General features: G+C 42.2%; 1 protein-coding gene across 5 annotated transcripts; it reads right to left on the bottom strand.

Annotated features, from left to right (window-relative positions):
- On the bottom strand, positions 1,283–22,564 carry PANX2 (pannexin 2). Of its 5 annotated transcripts, XM_021384736.1 has the most exons (5): positions 22,425–22,564; positions 21,815–22,126; positions 4,874–6,325; positions 3,953–4,026; positions 2,991–3,127 (listed from the first exon to the last, which is right to left on the bottom strand). In XM_021384736.1, exons 2-4 carry the CDS (start codon positions 22,038–22,040, stop codon positions 3,995–3,997), a joined length of 1,710 nt encoding a protein of 569 aa, XP_021240411.1. In that variant the 5' UTR covers positions 22,041–22,126; positions 22,425–22,564; the 3' UTR covers positions 2,991–3,127; positions 3,953–3,994. The 5 variants fall into 5 exon arrangements, 4 of the variants coding, with proteins under 4 accessions (XP_021240408.1, XP_021240410.1, XP_021240409.1 ...); XM_021384733.1 differs by lacking the exon at positions 3,953–4,026 and having other exon boundaries at positions 1,283–3,127; XR_002434425.1 differs by having other exon boundaries at positions 3,053–3,127; positions 3,953–6,325.

Here is a 22,652-nt window from a genome sequence, read left to right as displayed (position 1 = left end):
CATCGCAAGCACTGTGCTCTCAAAATCAGGGACTGATCTGCTGTCAAATTCAAAATATTGACTACCCAGCAGCCCTAATTCAGCAGGGAGCAGAGCCCCGTCACTATCATGCCCAGCAGAAGAAAATCCCAGCAGTGAGAGATGTAACATGTTGATGCATTGGGCCTAACACATGGCTATCAGAAATGAAGACTTGCTTGTATAGCTTCTTTGCAAAGCAGAGGGTGAATATTTTCTCCATGTGATACATATTTACATCTATATACAGCGTTTATAGGTATGCAGTTGGTATAGAGAAGCCTGGATGTGTTTGTGTATATCCATATTTACTTGCTACAGAGAAATGTTAGTAACACCAGTACTAAAAAGCATTACTGCACTAAATAAATCCCAACAAAAGCACTTCTCTAACTGTGAGATGGAGCTGGCTGGTCTCCTGCTGGGTTTGGACAGCCTAAATATAGTCTGAAAGGTGCTACTGACACACTTATCCCTACTGTCTGGTTGTCTAATGCGCTCTGAAGAAGTACTCTGAAGAAAGGGGTTTCTGTGGGACAGCAGACATTAACCCCAGTGGGACAGCAGGTCCTCTAAGAACATGAATCGCGTGGGTAGTCAAATGGGAGCCATTTAATTTGGCTGAAAAAAAAATAATTCTAATTACAGGATTGTGTATCTGAGTGAACATAATGCAGCGGGGCATTCAGCTGGTCTCCAAAGCCTGGCCGTGCCACTGACCTCAGATGAGCCTCAACAGATGGCAGCCACGGGCCTTGTCTCAGTCCGTTCACTGGGATGCTCCACTCCCAGGGCACCTACCTGGAGAAAGCTTCCCTGTGTAAGAGGGCAGGACGTGGCCATGCAGGTACCGATTTGTTTTTTAGAACCTTCACAATGCTCTACCAATGGACAGGTGTCAGTGATGCCAAGCACCCTCAAATGGGATAGAATAGGGGTGGTCAACCTACGGCCCTTGAGCCACAGGCAGCTGGGGAACAGCTCAAGTGCTCACTCCCCCCAAGGCAGCCTCACACAGACGGCTCCGCAGCGCTGGGACCTCAGGAAGTCACAGGCCCATCCTTCAGCCATCCCCGGTGCTCCTTCCCCTGACTGCTACACATCCTGTGGTTTGCTTCTTGGTACTTGGCTGTTTGGGCTGAAAACGCTGGGCACAACTGAAGCACTGTATGGGGGAACACCGGTTTTACACGCCCCACCTGCTGCTTCTACCAAAATCCCACTTGTTGTATGTAGCTACACTAGGACATAGTACACATTAAGCTATTCAGAATAATATGTATTTATTTTCAGTGCTATTTTCATTAAATACTGGTATCATATATCCATGTCTGAGGTAATAAATTAAAAATAAATTCAAGATTTCAATCCTGTATTTGTGCTGCATATTTCTTCTACCATTCATTATACATAATTTGATGCAAACACACATAGCCCATAATTCTGGTAGTAATATTATTTGAACACAGTCACTTTTTGTTTCACTATCATTTTGCTGAGAATGGTTATTGCATGATACATTTTTAATAGATGTTTTAGTTATACTATAATTTCCTATTAAATCACACATATCAAAGTTATAGGAAGATGGGGATGAAGATGTGCTTTGAGCCAAGGAAGGCAAATATTGAATCAGAATGATAGCACATACAGCAGGATCATTGTCTGCTTGCGCTAGAGTCCAGATCCAGCAAAGCCACTTCAGTATGTGCTTAGCTTTAGAAAGAACATATGGGTCATGTCAGTGACATCCATAGCCTTAAGTGTTTGCTGAATCAAGAACTAGCCAAGCGCAGACACCTACATTCATAGGCTTCTTTAATCCTGTGATTTGAATATGATTTTGCTGGTTTTGTATTTTGTAAGATATTTTGTAACAACCTCTGTAAGATTTTTCATCAGTGAAGCACCCATAGAAGTTTCTAACCTGGTTCATAAATACACTATGAAAAATAAGCAGCTACAATGACTCTCTTCTACACATTTTGTTAAAAGCAACAAACACCTGGTTTGAAAAGTTATTAAAGTAATTTTTCCCATGGTAAAATATATTTAAAAAAATAAACTCTTCATTTCAGCATCTTCCATCAAACATAAAAGCTCGTTAAAGGGCGGGGCATACCTCAGGTATTTTCATTTATAAATGCAAGAGGTTGAAAGTATCCATTCCTTTTGCACTTAAATGCTGCTGGTGGTAGTAAGGCCCTTTCAGCTAAGTCTCCACCGAGCCCAATGTCAGTGAGCTAAAGAAACAAACAAACCAAAATTTGCTTGCATATAACTTTTTCGTAACCCTGAATTGAAAAAAAAAATCCTCTCAGCTTAGAAAAAAACTCTTTTTTAACTGCTGCCATTAAAAAAAGCATACCTCACCTCTGTGCCTTTTTAACTTTCATCAGCGATTCTGAATGCAAACGGTTTAAATACTCACTAAAATTACTGCGGCATGCCAGCAGACTTCTAATGTTCGTAAGTTGTGCTAAAACCAATTCAATCGGGAAGCTACAGTTCAGAGCTAGAGCTAATGGTTGTCTTGGTGTTAAAGGTCTACTTCCACCAGGTTTTACTTATTCTATGTTGTAAATGACAGTGCTCATGACGTGATCCTGAAAAACGGTTTGGTGTTACTACCAAGAGCTACAGTTCGTATGAAAGCTCTCCATGCTCATGCAGTGAAGTGCAGTGTTGAGGGACGACGCTTCTCACTGCAGTTGCCTTGGACTTGGCCACCAGAGAGCAGCCATGGAACTTCAGTACTCCACCGAGCTCACGATTGCCATCGGTTCGTCAAACGTTGCCAGCCGTATCTGCTTAGGGGTGGGGATGGAGAGAATTTCCCCTGCGTCAGCTGGAGAGTGAATCCCATTGTCGATTATGTTTGAAACTTCCTCCTCGTGATCCTCATACAGCGTGTTGATGTGCAGCAGAGGGTGGGTGGGGTTGCAGTTCAGCGCAGGGGCTGGTTCTGCTTTGGCTGGGTTCAAAGTCATACCTGTTGCAGCAGTCGTGGCTATATGGTTGTGGTTGCATGTGACAAAAGCCCCAGCAGCAGGCACAGTTCTGCACGTCTCAGATGAGTACAGCATCTCTTTTGCAGGATGAGGGGTGTCTAGAAGAAATCAAAAAAGCCAGTTAGAAGACGAGCACTCTTTCACCCTCCCAGTGCATCACAGAGCAGCGTACTCAACCAATAAAGGCGCTCTTGCCGTTGCTTTCAATGGGAGCAGGAGAGGACTCCAAAATGAATTTTCTGGGGATCCTTTGAGAAATCCAGCAGGGCTGGTTCATGACAACGGGATTGTAAGCTCAGGGAAACGGGACAAACAACAAATGGGTTTTGTAAATCTCACTTTCTATGCATGCTCATGCTTCCTAATGTGAATGGTATTTTTGTAACATGAACAGAAAACAACTGAAAAGTGTCTTTTACTCTCCTCTATGGTTTGGCAGATGTTTTTTACATGTTATGATTTAATGTTTTGACAAATGTTATGAATGTTGAAATCCACAAGATGGAATACAAAATGCACTGGTATTTTCAATGGGAAAAAAACAGTGGCTACATATTGTAAGCCACTTGTCTTTAGGAAGAACAGCAATTTGTCGTTAAGTGATGTCTCTTTCCAGAAATTAGAAGTCTGCCTTACCTGATGGACTGCAATGTTGGTCTAACTCAAAAGCAAAGCTGAACACTTTTAACTGAAATGGAGAGTAACAGAGCCCCAAAACTACAGTAATTATTTTTCATTCTTAAAATATTCAAGCACTAATTTAGATGAAGGTAACTGAGACCAGAAAACCCCAGTAGTTTTGAGGAATTGAAATCAGAGCAGGTGATCGGATAAGGAAAGCTGTAGAATAGCTCACATGCACATCAGGGAGTTGGAGAGCTCTAAGGAGCATAACGATTTGGAAGTGACAGAAACTTTTATACCTCAAATCACTTCTTTGCTGGGCAGTGGGGTGACGGTAGCTGTCAGTCTGTCGAGGCCCAGAGGGAGGTCTTAGCTTGTAATGAGATGAGAGCCATTGCTTTAAGTATGTACAAATCTTTCTACATAGTGTTTCTTTCTTACGTCAGTAGCTTACAAAATCAACAAGAAGATATATATCTGCCTGTCAGTTTATCTACTGATCGCTTTTATTAGTGTCTATGTGGCTTTCCCCATCACTCTAGCATACAGCAATTGTTAATCTATTTGGAAAAATCCTTTAAGGCAGAAAAGGGGCTGCATTTGCAAGACACACAGAGGGAGCTGAGGCCCAGAAAGAGCGTCTCTTGCGAGGCCACATGGGAAGCGAATGGTTGAATTCCTGAATCCCAGACCAGCACCCACACTTCAGATCATTCACCCTCAGGTCCACATGAGACCAAGGGCAATTTGAGATGTCTCTGGGGTAAAGTGAGTTGTGCCTTCATAGGTGGGAAATGCCAACTCCAAAGAATTGGTAGTTAAAGAGATTTTTTTCTATATAACTTGAGAATAAGGCTGATTTGAAATATGCCAGATGCTAGTGGAGCAGGAATAGTGTTTTAGAGGCCGAACTCTCCTCGTTTTCTTAGCAAGGCACAACTACTCTAATAACAGTGAAAATCTGCTTATGTTTGAAAAACTACCTGCAGCAATAGCTTGCAGGCTGTTTTGTACAGCTCTACCTGAAGTAATGCTTATTCTCCATATAGCTGTATTCTGATAGAGAACTACTGTTTCTGAGGCCTACACGTCCTACTATTATTACTTATCCCAAAATCTAGCAAAGTAGGTCAAAAAGTTCAAATAAGATTTGCGTTCCTGAAGATCACTACAAAAATCATGGTCTGTGAAGGTGTTACTGTCTTTACAATATACTGTACCTTTGAGAGAGGAGGTAACGTGTACTATGACATTCTCTTCCTGGTTTAGAAATCCACCCTCTTGGCTTTTTGATGTAGGCATCGAGGGGATGGCTGGAATCTCTGGCTTGGTTTTTTTACTGCTAAGTATATATGGATGTACATCCAAGGAAAAGTGCCGCGTGTGCTTCTTTTCACTGCCTGTGCTCGGGACAGCGTTTGACTCAGTTTTATGAGCTGATGATTGCTGTGAGGTTTTTGCAGCAGACTCTAACAAAGGAGCAATAAGGCTATCCGTCGCCGTTTTTCTCCGCACAGGCTTAGGCTTTTCAGGTTTATGGTTTTCGACCTTCATAATGGCTAACTGCTCCTTGAAAGGCTGAGGAAGTGGATTGGTAGTCGGGATCCATTTCATCTTCTTCCTTGGTCTCTTAATGATGAGCTGCTCATTGCCATCGATGTCTGCTGGGTCGACGCTGGGGTCTATTGTCTGGATCCCTGAATCACGCATGGTTGGGGTGGCATCATGATTAGACTGGGCCAGCGCCGCCAGCAGTTGGCGCACCACGTTGTCATACATCAGATCACTTTCATTCGTAATAAAATCCAGACGGTTCAATGATTTTATGTGGTCCCGATTCTCATTACAAAACATGGCCAAAATATTGATGTCACAAAACTGGGACTTCTGCCACTGTTTCTTGGTCTTTATTCCAACTTTGTTCAGTTTATCAAATATGAAGTTGGACTTGCGAAATATAAAGAGGTGAATTAAGTTGATAAGGATGATCAAGTTCATAAAGCAGAGGAGAAAGATATCTACACCTGCAATTATCCTCTGGAGCTGGACAGATGGCAGCTTACAGTTCACTCTGATGTGTAATTTGGAACTGCTTGTCTTGTCTGGAGGCTCTCCTAGAGCACACGTAAATTCATTTTGCTTCTGTGTAGCATAGTAGGTGGATAAGTATGTAATTGGTATGATGCTTAAAAAGATGATGAACAAATGTCTTGCGAGATAAAGCTTAGCTAAGAAGTTACTTCGTCCTCTTCTTTCCAGGTATTTCTCAAACAAGTTCTGTTCAGGGCTTTTTTCCTTCTCTGCATTCTCAATGATTTCTCTTTTCTCTCTCTCTGTGATCCCCGGGCCTTTGGACTGGATCTGTTTCTCTATTTTTGGTGCCCGTCCTTCAGCTGCACGGTGGTAGCAATTATCAATCTCCTGAAGCAAAAAATTAAGCTCTGAAGTCAGTCGAGTGGAGGCCAGAAATTCCCAGCCCAGAGCTGGAATGTACATTATCCCAGCAAAAGCCAGCAGTGCATAAGGTAGGAACTTATGCTCAAACAAGGAGGGCCAGTGGCTGGCATCAACTCCTGGCAAGGCATCTTTTAATTCTGTCCAACAATATCCTCTGGCATACAAGGCTTGATCGCGGGTGAAGTTGTGTGGTGTGTAACAGTATATTGGCTCCTCTGTATAACAGAGAGAAAAGTCACTGCTGTGCATTTAACGTACAAAAGGAGCTCTGGAAAATAAACATTTCAAATGATATCAATTTTACTTTACTGTATTTTTTACATGACTGTTCATCCCACAATGTGTATTAAACAGCTCAGCCTGCGTGCACCTCCACAAGCCTACAGGCAAAACTATTTACCTGGAAGCTTTATAACAAACCTACGCTAGACACGTCAGCAAGGAATAGATACTCTGGTTTAGTTACCTCCCTGAGAACAATATCCTAAGCAAAACTGTGGCCTGAACTTTGGAAATACAAGACCTAGCATCCACTATAGAGTAGCTCAGCATGTTATGTTGGCATATGTGCAAATGCTGAAAGGCTCATTTAGGTGACATTTAAGGTTTGTCCCAGCTAAATATTCTTATAAATAGAAAAAAGTTAGATATGGTTGAAGGCAATCTTTTAAATCCTTATTAACAACATCTATTCATTGGATATGCTAGAAAAATACCTACACTTAAAGCATTTAGTCAGCTGCATCCCAGCTAACAGTCTGAATGAAAGCAAGACCAACCAAGTCAGAATCTATTGCGTAAATTGTATTTACAATTGTATTTATTGTTTTTTACATGGTGCAATTAAATGGTGGAACTCAGTGCCCTATAGTATTATGGAAGCAACAAATACAATGAATCAAGAAAGCAATTAGACAAAAGTAATGGAAAAAAAAAGTATAGCAGGAATTATTAAACACAGATAATTATACAATTTTTCTCTCGGATCATCTTCAAGCCACAGGCTGCTGGACAGTGGGAGGGTTTATGCAAGAAAATAGTATCATATGCTTGTCTATTTTCATACTCCTTCCTAAGCATTTGGGTTTTGCTACCATCAGAGAGGGCATCCTGGGCTAAAGGGCTTTGACCCAGTAGATGTATTTTGTGTTCATGTAATTACATTTTTCTAACAATGGATATGAAAGTAAGGCAGAACAACTTGTGAAAGCTAGAATAGCATTCACTGCCCCAAGAACAATGATCACTTTCAAAACACCCTCTTCAAGTATGAAGACTGTATTTAACGCTTTGGTAAGTAGAACAAAGGGAATGTAATTTACAGTGTTCTGGTCTACCTTTAAAAAAATCTTAAAATGAGATCCATAGGAAGAAGGTATGTTCTCTTGCATTGAGAATTGCTCAAGAACACCAAGCTTGCTCCTGTTCTGAGTGCAGTCTACAATTCAGATCAAGAACAGCCCACTTGAAGAGAGCGGTCGTACTGTTCTCTTAATAATACAAATTATGAAGAATAAAATATTATGTCATTTGATAACAATAAGGAAAACACTAAAATTAACAGGCAGGCAAAAAAGCCCTAATCCTTTTGGCTTAACAGAAGAATCCTTAGTTGACCAACTACTTTTCACATTCAAGCAAATAAAAATCATTTCCTAGTGCTCTGGTAAAATGCTGATGTAGAAATGTATTCTCTGATCTACAGAGATCTATACACTAAAGACTGCATATTTTTAAAAAGTAATTCAGTGAGGATTCTCTTCTAAAAATATAACCAATTTGAACAGGCTTGCTTGAATAATGTTACCCAAGACAGGATGTAAATTGAGTAAGCCCTGTAAATTCTTTAAAATCTCTTTTGAAAACTATTTTATCATGATCTAGCTTCAACCCTTCTCAGAGGAGAGCTTAAAGCACTCTAATGTTACCAAAATTCCCACTTAGGCCATCTTTGTGTATTTACAGTCATCAGTTACAAGAAAAATACTCATTAACTCTCATCTTCAGCAATTACATGCCCTCCCAACCCTACCCGTGAAGGGATGCACATACACAAAAAAAACAGCTCTAACTATCAAAGAGTTACTGTATGATTTCCCAGGAGAATCAGTAGGTTCCTATGTGAAAATACTCCCATGGAGAAAAGAGGCAAGTAGCTTGAAGTACTTCTCATAAACAGAGATATTTTGAATTGGGTGTCCCCAGGCTTAGTAGAACCTGCCAACATGGAATTTAAATTACTGTGAAATACATGAGTTCATTTCTCCTGGATCTCAGCAGCATGAATATGTGGGAAGACCACAAGTATTCATTCAATTCATCCATAAGGATACCTTCTGGAATCATGTATCAGCTGCTACTGCCAAATAAATAGTAAAAAGTTCATCTCACTGAGGCCTGAAAGGCTAAGGTGATTTCTGCCAAAATGTTAAATATACAACAGTCACTTAATAAACAAACAAACAAAAAGGAGAGAAATAAAAATGTCTTAACATTTACATTTATGTTGGACAAACCACTCCGAGACTATCGGCACTCTGTCCACTGATACTACTTCAGAGCAAAACCTAACAGCTGCACAACTTTAGTTTGGACTACATAGCATCGCTGGAGGGTACTTCAAAAATGGAGCTGCCCAGCTCAGTAAAGAAAGCAAATGCCGTTTTAAAGAAATTTGTTTGCTCTCCTGTCAAATATTGTTTAGCTGTTCCCACTGCCTGCTAAGTTGTGAGGGATCTCTACTTCATTGGGATAGGTGAGCATGGTGCCCCATACTGATTCAATGTTGTTTATTGATGCTAGTCCCATATTTTTTTTTGCACGTTTATTAAACTGACATGACTCTGATTATATGCCAGGTAAATCCCAAGATCCTTCAGTAAAACATTATCCCCAGCCAGTGGGATGTGATAATTGACTGATGTGAAGGGAAGATTCCGATGCAATTTTATTCAAACACTGTTTTCTAATATGTTTGAATCATACCCACCGTCAGGGAATGTCACTGATTTTGGTAGCTATTGCACAGGAGAGTTTAGCTTAACCTTCACAGCACAGGACATGACTCACAAAGCAAAGAATCACTCTGGGGAAGCTTGTTCATCTAGACAGTGAAGAGGAGGGGAAGACCCTTCCAGACAGTGATTCAAAGCAAAAGACTAATTTACCTGTTGCCTGGAGAAACCTGTCTCTCTTCATTGACAAGAGGCTGCCAAGCAAGATCATCACTCTGTTTAAGTTAACTTTTGTGAATGCTTCTTAGGCAATAGCAGCATTTTACCTTGCATTTAACATAGCATTTAACACCATGAAGGTGTTTGATCCCATCATACTAGGGCATGGACCGTTTCTCCTCTACTGCAATCTGTGTCAATCAGGAATAAATGAGAAAGAAAAGCATGGCATCAGTAATGAATCTTGTTTGTTACGAAAGATGGCAGCAACATATAGCTGGATCTCAAAATGCCTATCTGTTGAGGATGGAGGAGTGATGAGTTGATCTCACTCACACTGCTCACTTAGCTGCGAGCCCTACTTAACACACGTTCAGTTTCAAGAAGACACATCAGCCGATTTTTTCTGCTGCAATGATCCGATAGATAAGCAGCATTAAAAAAGCTGTAAGTGTGTTATCACCATAGCTCTGACATGGGATCATACAATGTAAAAAATACATTTGCTTTTATGTTTACATTCAGAAATATAGAAAGTTTCTACTGATGCTTGTATTTCACCCTCAAGCAGTTCGGGAATTTTTTTTTTCATAGAATAAATCCGGCTACCATGAAATGTAGCTCTTCCCTCAAACCCAGAAGTTTAATATGGAATAATTATACACCTGTGTAGGAAATGACAGCAGAATAAGCGATGGTCGGGAAAAATTTTTGGAAAAGCTTAGGGGGCACTATTACGTTTGAGCGGATTAGTCCTCTTCTGAGTGTTGTCTTAAGTGTAATCTATCCCTGCACGTTCCTTGACCGCTACATTCTTGTGAACTTGGAACAGTAATTCTGACCATGCGTGCATCTGCAGCAAAAGTGGAAAAAATAAGATAGTACTCAACCAACCTGTAATCATTATGGGGAGCTGGAATACTAAACACTTCTTTGTTAAATGTCATGGCCTACTGCAAGATTTTCAGAGTAAAATCTTGGGAAGTTCACAGTCTGAAGGTCTGCCCTTAGGCCCACCGACAAATATGTGTTAACTGCATGCCAACATATGAAGTTCAACACAGTTGTTTCAGAACAAAATCACTATTAGTAGCTGAGAATAAATTCTGTCTTCTGTAATACTTACCTACTGTCACTGTCATTCCCACAAACCATTCCTTTTAAACAACTTGCTAAGAGATTAAGTAACTCTGGGCTAATACTGTGCAAAAATAATTATCACATTGGATAAAAAACTCATCAATATCAATAGATTACAAAGTATATTCTACTTTATCCTATACTGAGTATAAAGATGCATACTAGGAAGCTTAACTTCCCTTTTTTAATACTATTAGATGACCCCAGGAACACTGCATCAGATGTTGTCAACAGTTGTAGACAAATATGTTTTATCCTGCTTGCTGTTCACGTAAGTAGCTTCTAGAAATCCATAACACTAGTCTTGTTAATAAAATACAAGGCATCTCAGTGAATATTTTTGGGCATACAAACAAGAATAAATAGTCAAAGAGGAACAACTTAGTTGTGGAATGTAATTGTTATGCCAGTTGAAAAATTAAACACCCTTGAAAGCTAAGTTTTTTCATGTTTCTTTCTGTACCATACGGTCCTATCAAGTTTAAGTACTACTTAAACAGGGAAAAATGACTTCCAGACAGTATTGTGGTACGAAGGGCATACTTCAGGGAAACTAGAGAACATGGCTGGGATAACCAAGGTAGGGAGAGGGATGAAGGCAGGAACTGTGCTCAAAAAAACTCTTTAGAATCTTAACAGACTGTATGGGAGGCAGGAGCGAAGGTAAAGCATAGAAACAAGGTGCAGCTGAGTCTGCTGCCTGTTAATACGTACTCCGAGAAATGCTTGAGAACTTTCCGCAGGTGCAGGCTGCCACTTCTACTGTTCCCAATCCAAGGCCGGCCACCTCCTTCAAATGGTTGCCCAACCTCTCCATACCTCAGCATACCCTCAATAGCCCTCTTCAAGAGCCCCCAAATTATATACTCTTTCAGGCTGCAAGTACTAAACATGTTAAGCATTAAGCATGAAGTGATCAATTTCACCCTGGAGATGCAACGCTGTAAGTTCTGCAGTTCCTCAAACGAGGGGCTGGGGTGCTGAGGTCCGGGGCTGGAACCCCCTGTGCAACTTCCCACTGTGAAAATTAATCTCAGACCTGAAAATGGAGGTACCAACAAAAAATCTGGTAACTGCTGTTCTAGAAGTTATACCTTTAGTTACACCCCAGTGAATCACAGAAAAACTGAAAGGAACCTTGAAAATTACTGAGCCCTATCTTATTCTAAAAGCAGGGACAACACTGAGTTCACAGCAACATGATAAAGGCTTTGTCCAGTCTGAAAACCTCCAAAGGTGTAGACTACACAACTATCTCATGCAACCTGCTCCAATGCTTGGCTTCCCTCAGGTGATATTTCCCCCCATTTTTTTTCACATTTAAGAAATGGTCATGCTCAAGAATGAACACAAAAAGATAGAGTTGCAAAGCAAGTAGCCAGAGTTCAGGCCACAGTATTACATCTCAGCCCAAGAAAAAGATAGCAACAGCGCAGTTCACCAAGGAAGCTGTGTGTGTGTATGCCTGTGCGCATTTACCTATATAAAAAATAACTTTGCAAAAAATGTGAGGTGAGGTAGTGTGTGGTACATGGAGACAACACTGTCAAGAAGACATGGTCAAGCTGGTAGTTACATATTATTCTCCTCTCTCTCCTGAAGGTCACTTTTTACAAGTCTTAGACAAGCGAGTGAATTGGATCTAACATAAACATTCATTTCTGTTTTTCAAATAAAGATAACAACACCAACCTCTTGCTATTCAACACAGTAAAAAAAACAGACCCTGCTCCTAAAAAGACTGAACCAAATTCATGCATTGGGCAGTTTTTCTGAAGCCAATGAGATTACTCACGGTGCATAAAATTAGGCATGTGCATCTCTCTTTGAAGAACTGATGCTGCAGGGGATTCGATTTCAAGCTTCAGAAGCATTATGACACGCAACAGTCAAAAGATATTTAAATAAATATGGACAAAGCACTTACAATGCTTTTGGTAAACATTATAAAGTAATAAAGGAAAACATTAGTAATACACAGTATATGCCCCTATATAAAAGGGCAAATGAACCTTTACACCTACCATATTACCACTAAAATATATTCACCAGAAGCAAACTATGAAGTATAATAAATTGTGTATGCATCCTGTGACTTCTGTCTTTTATAATTTAGACTGAGAAAGAAATGACACCTCATTGATCCTCCAACTAAATTGCATGATTTCAGCGTTCTAGACCAACGATTCAATAGTGCAGGTGGAACACAACCAGTTCCTAACAGCAGACAAAAGAATAAAAAAGAAACTTGATTTTCGGAAAATATAACTGAAAAATGAAAGAGACAAAATTCTTGTGCTTGTTACACCAAGACAAAGGTAAGTATGTCTCTTGTTCAAATAACTCTTTGATAATCTAGAAATAAATATGCAGCCTGGCCAAACAGGCAACCCGCTCAACTCCTGGGCAAGCGCCTGAACCCTTATGCTCTGACTCTGACAGGCTCACAGAGAATGCCAGTGGGGAGGACATACCAACTCTGGACACCTGGAGTTAAGTTTTAGGTAAGCATACTGTTAAGTTTATTATTTAATGAGTAAAATATACAGCAGATTCACCCTGGGTCTTAGTGCTTTCTACCAGTTGGCTTTTCATCCTCTTGAAGAGGACTGCTAAATCACCCTTATGAAGATGCTCAACCTGCACACAAAGAAAAGATGGCACGTCAGTCAAGTACTCCAAAGTGCTCCTTGTAAAGTCCTCTCCACTTGTCTGCAAGGAGAAATTCAGTGTTTAAGTAGGCTCTCTTGGCCAGTAGTCAGAATAAATGAGATGCTCCCTGGATTCAGCCACAGATGCTTATATTTGACAAGTGTATCCTATCGTACTGTTCATCTCTCCATTGTGTCACGTGTAAGCAGTCAGACATACATGCCTCATTCACCTTGGGTACTAAAAGGAATGCACAAGCAAGCAGGTAGAAAACTGTTTATTTATGAAACCGAAATAAATTTATTTCGTAGCCTTCAGTATATTTTAAAAGGCAAAGAAGAAACGTCCTGAATCCTCTTCTCTCTGGAAAAAGAGAACAAAAAATATTCACGTTACTGAAGCTGAAAATGTAGTTTAAGGAAGTATTCTGTCATCCAAACAGTAAACAGATTTTACATGCCAGCAAGAAGCTTCCACAAGGAACATCAAACTCTCTGCTTTGGATGTGATTTTAACAAATGATGGCTAGTATCCAAATTAATTCACAGCCAAACGAAAACCTCCCTTAATTTAACAGCTTTATTTCAACTACGTTATTTAAAGGGTACTTAAAGGTTAGATATTAGTACAACATGAGAATGGCTTCCTGAAATTACATTTGTGTATCAACTGTAGTCATACAGTCTCATTTAACTCACCGAATAAGAAAATAAAGCATTCCTAGAACTAAGCCTTAACTTAGCAAGCTAATTATTAAGAATTATTAATTCATCAAAACAAAAAGACAATACCTTTACCTTTGTTAGGAAATATTCTTTCCAAAGAATATAGGTTCCATGCCCAGGAAGTCTTCCTAAGGTACAAATTTCTCCATGATCAACAAGGGAAGGTACAGCCTTTTTTGACCACTCTCTGAAACCACCCGTCCTGTTTAAGAAAAAAATCTTAAAAAGAAAGTCCCTAAGGAAATGAGATAGGAAACCACTGCTGCTCTAAAGTTTTACTTGTCCATATTCTACAAGTATTAGTATATTACAAGTATATTCCTGTCCAACCAACTCTAGGGAACCTGCTTTAGTAGGAGAGTTGGTCTAGATGATCTCCAGAGGTCCCTTTCAGCAAATACAGTTCTGTGATTTTGTGAAGTATTAGTCATAATGGGTGAGCTGTAGGCAAGCAGTTTCGAAGACTGACAGGTAACTGGTTTCCCACAGGGGTGTCCCCTGATTTACAACATGGGGCCTTTTTTCTTACAAGACCATTGCTTCACCTGCATATATTTAGGTTCTCCAGTCACTAACATGATAATGCACACTTGCAGTGGATATATAAATTCACAGGACCTTATTCCCCGTTTGTGAGAGATATCAGCTCTTCTAAAATTAGCTGGTATGCTGAAGCTCACTTAGCAGCAACGTGAGGCTTAACAACCTGTAATACCTGCCCAGCATATTTCAGGCAAGAAAGATTCCTACTTGGTTCATATATTGAAGTCTGTTGGAGAAAAGTGTTCCAGAAATGGCAACTGTTACACAGAAGGTGCAGCAACACCTAAAGGAAATCCCTTAGGTTGTTGCTATGGAGAAATATTTCAATAACGAGCTGCCATCCGCTGTATGACGGCCATGCAGGATGGGGGTAATTTCATTAGAAAAAGAGCTTCTCTGTAGTTACTGTACTGTTCACCAACACCATGAGCATTTCTTCCTACACTCAACAGCTCTGTGGGAAAACAGAAGATAGCTGGAAGGAAATTACATTCCCTGTATTTGCAGCTAGAGCTGTGTTTCTGTACTATAATGTTGCTTTGTATTATGTTAGGATCTGAGGAAAGGTTAGATCAGGCTTCAGAATTATGCATCCATCAAAATACAATGAATGAAATTCAGCCACATAAAAAAGGCCTACAACAGAGATCCGAATGATATTTACTTCAACAATTACCCTTAATATGAGGAGGTAAATGGGATTTGGTGATGTACAGATTTGTGCAGCGGTGGAAATAATTTGTGAAAATAAAAGTCTTAATGTTATCCAAAAATCAAAAAATATTTTTTGGGCAATTCAAGAATTGCCCTCTAGAGATGAAACCCCCACAGCAACTACACAGACACTGAGTCACGACTATGATGTGAACCAGAGCAACACCTAAAGCAAACTGAAGAACACATAAATGCCAAAGTGAAATGAATTATGAATGTCCTTTGAAACTCATGATAGACAGGGGTGGCTTCTTAAATCAAGGGTCAAGTACAAAACACAAAGACAGGAAACAAGAGGAAACAGCAGGTTTGTTCTACTGCATTACCGCATTTTAATGATCAGAAATGAAAAAGACGGCTTGCCTTAAACACCTAAGGCCATAAACACAGCACCTGGAAAACTTCTTATTAAAAAAGAGAAAAACGCAAGAAGTTAGCCCATTAGGTAATTACATTATTCTAACATCATAGTATTTGGAGGCAGAGATGTGGTCTACTACTTTTTGGAAAAGTGATTCCTCCATGGCAGGGGAGTTGGAATGACATGATCTTTAAGGTGTCCTCCAACCTAAGCGGCTCTGTGATTCCACTCTATGATTCTATGCATAGAGAAACTGAGTTTTATCAAGTGTCACAACTGCGCTGATCTATCATGACAGAACAAGGAGAATCTGACCCCAAAGGCTCCCAGGAACTCTACAACTTCCAGTGTGGAGGTTTCCTGCCCTCCCGCGGGTTGTGGATCCCACAGAAGCCAAGGCACCTCAACCTCAAAAAATAATTGCTTCAGCATATAACTGAAATGTTCCAGAAATAGTCACGGAGCTCCAAGCTGCAAAAAATGCCCCATGCATCTCAGCAACTGAAACAAAAGAAACCTCTACAGGAATGATGCCAGTCTGCTGTGACATAATTCAGCTTTTGCAATTCAATGTGTAGCCCTATCAAGCTTAGTGAGAAAAAAACTCCACGGTAACTCTGAAGAACAGCCTCGGTGTTACTCATTTATTCTAAACGTTCCCTGTTGAGTAAGATGAATTAATTAATTAGCTCTTAAAAATAATTCTGACCACCTACCTGTTCAGACTGTTGAAGTTATCTCAAAGTATGCATTAAGCTAAATCTCATTTACATTTTGAACCTCTTTGCATACGTGACATAAGAAAATGGAGACAATAGTGCAGAAAAGGTCAAAGCCAGTATGAAAAAAAGATGGCACAGATGTGTCAGCGAAGACTGAGAGATCGAATTCATGACATAAAAATGTTTGTGGCCTCGAGAAATTGCAGCAGAATTATTACCTATGTGAGGCTCATGCATTTCCTCAAGACTACTTTCATATTCAACATTCAGCTACACAACTGCAAATCTTTAAGTGACCAAAACGCACGGAAAGGCAGCTTGCACATCTCATGCATGTCTCCTGTGCACCTGGGGGTGTGTGTGTGTGAGAGAGAACTGCCCTCGCCCTTTGGGAAGAGCTCAAGCAGCACTGCGAACAGCCAGCAGCTGAAGCACAGTTGGCCTGGGGCTGCTTGTAGTACTCCAGTTCTTTTTACAAACACATAATCAGAAAGCATTTAAACACAAGTGGTACTGAGACACTGCCTAAAGTCTCTCCTTGCAGCTAGTATTACTGCCTCAGAACCAATTACTGCATCCATGTTCTCATATATACATAACAGTTTTGCCTTATGCTTTTACCACTAACAATAATCATGTGGAAAAATGTCATCTTCACTTTTTTTTTTTTAAACTTTACATGGCTTTAAGTGCAGTTTAAGAGTAAAAATGGAACATAAGCTCAAAAGCCAGCTAACACTCAAGTCAGGGAAGTGTGTGTGTAAATATGTTGCCCACAAGCTGAAACAGAAATACAAAATAGAATTCTATCTTTTAATACAGAAATCCTCAGCATATACTATTTCAAACATACTGTAGGTGAAATGCATAACGACACTGAACTGACACATATACTGTATGCCACAGTGAAGTAGGCAGTGCTTATGCACAATTATTACAAATCAGAAAATAAAACATAGAACTTGAACTGACCCTTCATTTAACTTACTGTCTCCCTCCACGACTTCATGAGAATTTTCTAGCAGAGGGTGGTAAGAGGGCTGAGCTATGAAACTGCTCAGAGACATAGGAATACAGAACTTATGAGGAACTTGTTGGTGTTTGGCAGGCACTGATTAATGAACGCAGAAAGAAAATCAGTGCCACAGCTTGGCTTCTGACTACAACGTAACAATCGTCTGGATGACTGTTTTGCTTTATTTTAAACAAGTATTGGTACTGAACAACTTCTGAGGAAAAGCAAACATGACTGCAATAATAGGATGATTCACTGTGAATAGAAAGCACAAGGCACTATGGCACTTTACATGAGGGATATGACTTCACAATCACTGTAGTTGACAACATGAATCCTAAAGCTTGGAAACAAAAATATTTCAATTTTTTTGTGAAGATAATGCGTAACAATAACAGCAATGTATTCTCTTCTGGGCCCACCTCTCACTGGTCCCTTACAGAGCAAACGTCCCACAGACATTACTGATTGTGCTGCTGCTGAACACAGCACAACAGTGAACCAGAATACTTAAACACAAAGTAAGCAGCTCATAATGAGAGCCAAGTATCTCTTCCTCTACTGTATTGCAGAACAGCATCTTGGAATTCAGGCAAATGCCTCAGGACTTTTCACTACAGAGGGCTGCCATTCACTGCCAGCAGCATCCCTGCCAGCCAGAGGACACAACATGGCATGTGCTGATGAAGAGCAGTTTTGAATACCCAACAGCCTCCTGCTTGCGGCTGTGGACCACGTATGCTAATTCCATGTGGTTCATGTGTATTAGTTCCATGGTGAAACCAGGGAGAGTAGAAGACAAAAAAAAAAACCAAAAAAAAACATGGAACAACCAATCCCCACCAAACAGACACTGCATGTTGCAGTCTAATACTACACACTCTCCACATTTTAGAAAGTGACAACCTACAGTTACAGGCTTACAGCTTTGCTCCTCTACTGCCTGGCACCTAGAATGGTTATCTATTCCTGCACTGGGACAGCATGGGACTATCAAATCAGAACTCTCCACTCAGAGGTCATGAGCTGTATTTTACTTCCAGTTTGCACAGGAGTAACTAATTGTTAGAGAAAAAAATTAAAAAAAAAAAAAAAAAAAAAGAATCAGGCTTCCGGATCATCAGGTGGGAGAAATCAAAATTCTGAGGTACAAAACACAAGCACTACATATGCAGGAGTGCTGCAACAGGTATTAAAACTATACACGGTGTAATGGGGATCACATCACTGTTATGTGAGAAACCACAACACATCAGTACTCAGATTTGTATAACAGAATAAATTGTTATCTTTAAAGCAGTAATTTCTGAAAGAAAACAGAAAAGCAGGTAAATTCCCTTGGGACTATTACCTATTATTGGCACCGCTGCTCTCAGCAAGAACATCAGTGTCAGAGAGGTTTCCTTCAGCCTACGCTGCCAGCTGCAGGCACCCTTCTGAGCAGGGCTCAGAGCCCCGTCTGGGGGGAACACGAGTTCCACTCACAGACTGATCCATCCACTGGGTCACAGATACAGGCCTCCAAAATTTTCCCTGCGGTCTTCGAGGTCAACATGCGCTAGGGCATAAAAATACGTGTCCTGCTTGTATACGAAGTCTGCCCTTGGGTGCCTTTTAAAGATGGAGACAATCCTCATTCCTCTTTTTCTGGGTGCTTGTTTGGGCTTTCTTTGCGTGAAGTAGCTGACTATGGTTCCTGAATGACCTTATGACGACCTTATGCCCAGTACAAACATTGCACGTGCATTTATTGTAATTATTTTTCTTGGATCTTTCCTTCTGGGCTCACAGTAGCTTGCTGGAAAAACAGTAAAGGAGGATTTGGAGACTTAGAAATGATAACGCCAGCGGTTAGCTGAGAGACTTCCTTTTATCTTATGAAAGAAAGTTTGGGAAGTGCAAAGAAAGATTGCATTCATTTCTTTTTCAGAAGAGCTTGTGCAAGCATTACAGAATTTGTGATTTAGTTTCTAAAAAGTGATGTAAAGATCAGAGCTCTCAAATATGAGGACAAAGAAATCACCTACATGAACAGCGAACACGTTAACTTAAACAACCACTTTATCTGCACCATTAAAACAACCTAGTTAATAACTATCTTCACACAGGAAAACTACATTATGCAACATTTTATTCTACAGACATGAGGATTTTTAAGATTGTACGTGAATTACCATATTTAAATACGACTGCCATAACACAGTTTCTCTGCCTCGTGCGCTGAGGCTGGCTCGGTTTTTATTTCCCATTCTGAGGCCATAACTGAGGCACAGAGGGGCATCAAGAAAGATCTGGGAAGCTGCTGTGATATTAAAAACCAAAGGGGAACCTTTAGACAGCACTTTTGTCAGCAGTGTTTGCACTTCTAATATGTATTATATAAACTGCAGTGTCCAAACCAAGAAAACAAAATTTCTTTTTTTTTTTTTTTTGAAGATCACTGGCAGTGCATGTGTGAAACATAACAGCAGAATGAGCAGAATGAACAAGCACACAGTCAGCAGGGCTACTGCTATGACCACAGTCAGTGTCTCCAGACAGTAACTTAGAAAAGACTGAGTAAATACTGTTCTGGTAACAGAGTTGAAACATCTGATTCAGGTCAGGCCAAAGTTAGTAGGAGTTTTGCTACAGAACTCAGAAGCAGAACTGAATCCACTAATCCTAAGATCTGTAACTCCAACCCAAAAAAGCAACATAGTTTCATCAGTCCCTTACAGTTTGTACTACATGCTCTTGTATCTTTTTCCTTTTTCTCATATTATTTTTCTGACTGTAGATCAAATGAACAAATACATGACATCAAATGAGGTAAGAGTGTTGTCCCAGTGACATAAAGGAGGCTTCTGCATTGCCTTGTAATCTGTGTCTGGGCAAGACACAACAGGTTACTGCTTCTTAAGGAGCAGATGCTTTCATAAGGTCAAGAGAGCAAACAAGCTCTATCACTAGACACAAATGACATTGCTTTTAGCACTTCTGAAACAAAAAACAACTGAAATATTCGGCCACAACTGTCATCTTAGAAAGGAGTCTTCCATGGCATAAAACAAACCCAACTGCAGAAACATGGGCAGACGTGAGCAGTGAGTAAAGTCAGTAGATGTCTTCTCTTCCAAGAATTTGCACAGACCACAGTGTAGACATGCAGAGGAACATCCCCTGCACAAACCTCAGAGTCCTTTAGACTTGCGGCTCCCTCTGCAATCTGCAGCCTCAGAGGATTTATTCAAACAGAGCGAGTTACTGCTGTCTGCACAAGCAGTGATTCATCAAAGGATTTCTGTCAGCGAACTCACACAACAGTAGGGGCACATACGGCAAAGCGCATGACCTTTCTTGCTCCCAAGGTCAAATTGAGGCCTACGTGCATCCAGAACTCTAAGTCTCCAGCAGTATGAAGGCACATATATAAGCAGGCACTCTCACTGCCTTCTGCAAATGCCTTTTTATTACTGTTTCCTTTCTACACACCAAACAGAGGAAGGGATTCCAGCACTTCTGCATTCTACACTGAGGATCTGAAAAACAGCAGTTCCCTGCCTCTCAGTCACTGTAAAAAGACAGTTCTCAGATGTTCAGCAAGCTCATGGTGCCCTGGAAATACAGGCTCATGAAGACACCTCTAAATGTCCATGCAAAAACATGGGGCTATCATCAACCGTGGCAGAAGAACCTAAAACATAAATGTATGCTTAAAAAGTGAAATAAATTCAAAGTGCTTAAGCTATAATTTAGAAAAAATCTCCACCCAAGACGCTCTTCACAAGCAGTAACTGTTCTAATTAATGTTATAGTGAAAGCAAGTGTTAAGGATGCGTGTGTTGGAGGTCAATCCCCAAGCTGCGCGTAAAGGACTGGACTCAGATGTGCTCGGATGGACTGCACATGGCTAACTCCCACTGACCATACAAGCTACACACTACCAGTCTGTGCATTAAAGTGTTGGTAATTTCGCATGGATCACCACTATGGAACTCCAGAGAACCAAACAAGCCACACGCTGCCAAGCGCACTCTTCAGGCCGATGCATCAGAAAGGCAGTGACGGCTACCTGTATTGCTCACAGCCTGAGAGGCGCACAGCAACGTACTGGCTCAGTACTTTTCAAGGCTTATCAACACCTGAGCCAAACTTCCAGGCAGGAAAGACTGCACACTGCATGCTGTGGGCAATCAAACTGAATTTTTTGAACTGCAGAAGTCTGTATGTAAGGTGTAGGCCCTTAAAGAAACCCAAACACGCTGGAGATTTCTGCCATCACCATATAGCAAAGCACAGAAGCGTGTGCCTCTATAGGATTACTGCAGCAGTCTGTATGATAAAGCATCTGTCCGTGCCTCGCAGCCCAGTGAAACACGCATGTGGCACGTGCCTCAGCTAACATACAGACAACCGCTTAGGACCAGCCAGGCTTCAGCTCTGTACCTGCTTAGGAGCTACATAACGAAGCACAAACGTGCGTGCTGCACCACGGGCACGGAGCTCAGAGGCTGCAGGCAGCACCCCGCCCGCCAGCCGGCAGAACGCCGCCCGAACGCCGCCCGCCGCAGCCGTCAGGGCGCGGCCCTCAGCGCCGTCGAGGAGCGGCGGCCGTTCGGGCGGGAAGAACACGCCCCGCCCCGCACCGCGCGGCCGCCCCGGTCCCGCCGCCCTTACCGGCGAAGTTCTTGGTGAAAACGAGGGTGACGAGCAGGATGGGGATGAGGACGGTGCCGATGGTGACCACGCGGTCGAAGGGCAGCTCCAGCTTCAGCTGCAGGAGCAGCGCCGCCAGCGCGCCCGCCTTGTCATCCTGCTGGCCCGGCAGGATGAGCTCCTTCAGCTTCTCGCCCGCCAGCAGCGCGGTGGCCATGTCGGGGTGGTTATCGATGATGTGTTGCATAAGCGGCGGCGGCGGGCGGCCTCACACCGCCGGGCCTCCCCGGGGCGGGCGGCGCGCTGCGGTGCTGCGCTGCGGGCGGCTCCGGCCTGCGGGAAAACGGCGGCAGCGGTAACGGCGGCGGTAACGGCGGCGCGGCGGGGGCCTCGCCGTCCCCGCAGCCCCTCGCCGCCCGGAGCGGTGCGGGCGGGTCGGGCAGCGCCGCGCGGTAGCGCAGCCCCGGCGGGGAGCCCGGCGCGGCACGAGGCGGGAGCACTGGGAGCTGCCCGCTGACGGCGCGGCGGTCGAGCGCTGCCCCGCTCCGCGCCCCGTGCCCGTGCCGCAGGACGGCCCCGTGCGGCGCGGGGCCGCCCCTGCCCAGCGTTGCGGGCAGCGAAGGGGCATTACCTGGCGGCTGCGCCTCTCCCGGCTCCCGGGGGCTGGCGAGCAGAACCGGCGGCTCGGAAATAGCGGCGGAAGCTGCAAATCAATCAACTCACACCGGACCTTCCCGCCGGAAAAGGGTCCCCGCACCTCCAGCAGCGACGCGGCCGCTCCGGGCGCGGGGCCGACGCTCGGTGCTGCAGCGGGCGGCTGGCGCCTGCATGGGAGCGCCCGTCCGCGCCGAGCGGCGTG

This window comes from Numida meleagris, chromosome 1 (assembly GCF_002078875.1).
Source record: "Numida meleagris isolate 19003 breed g44 Domestic line chromosome 1, NumMel1.0, whole genome shotgun sequence".
NCBI lineage: Eukaryota > Metazoa > Chordata > Aves > Galliformes > Numididae > Numida > Numida meleagris.
The sequence above is the reverse complement of the archived record's forward strand: the minus strand, read 5'-3'. Positions and strand labels throughout refer to the sequence as shown.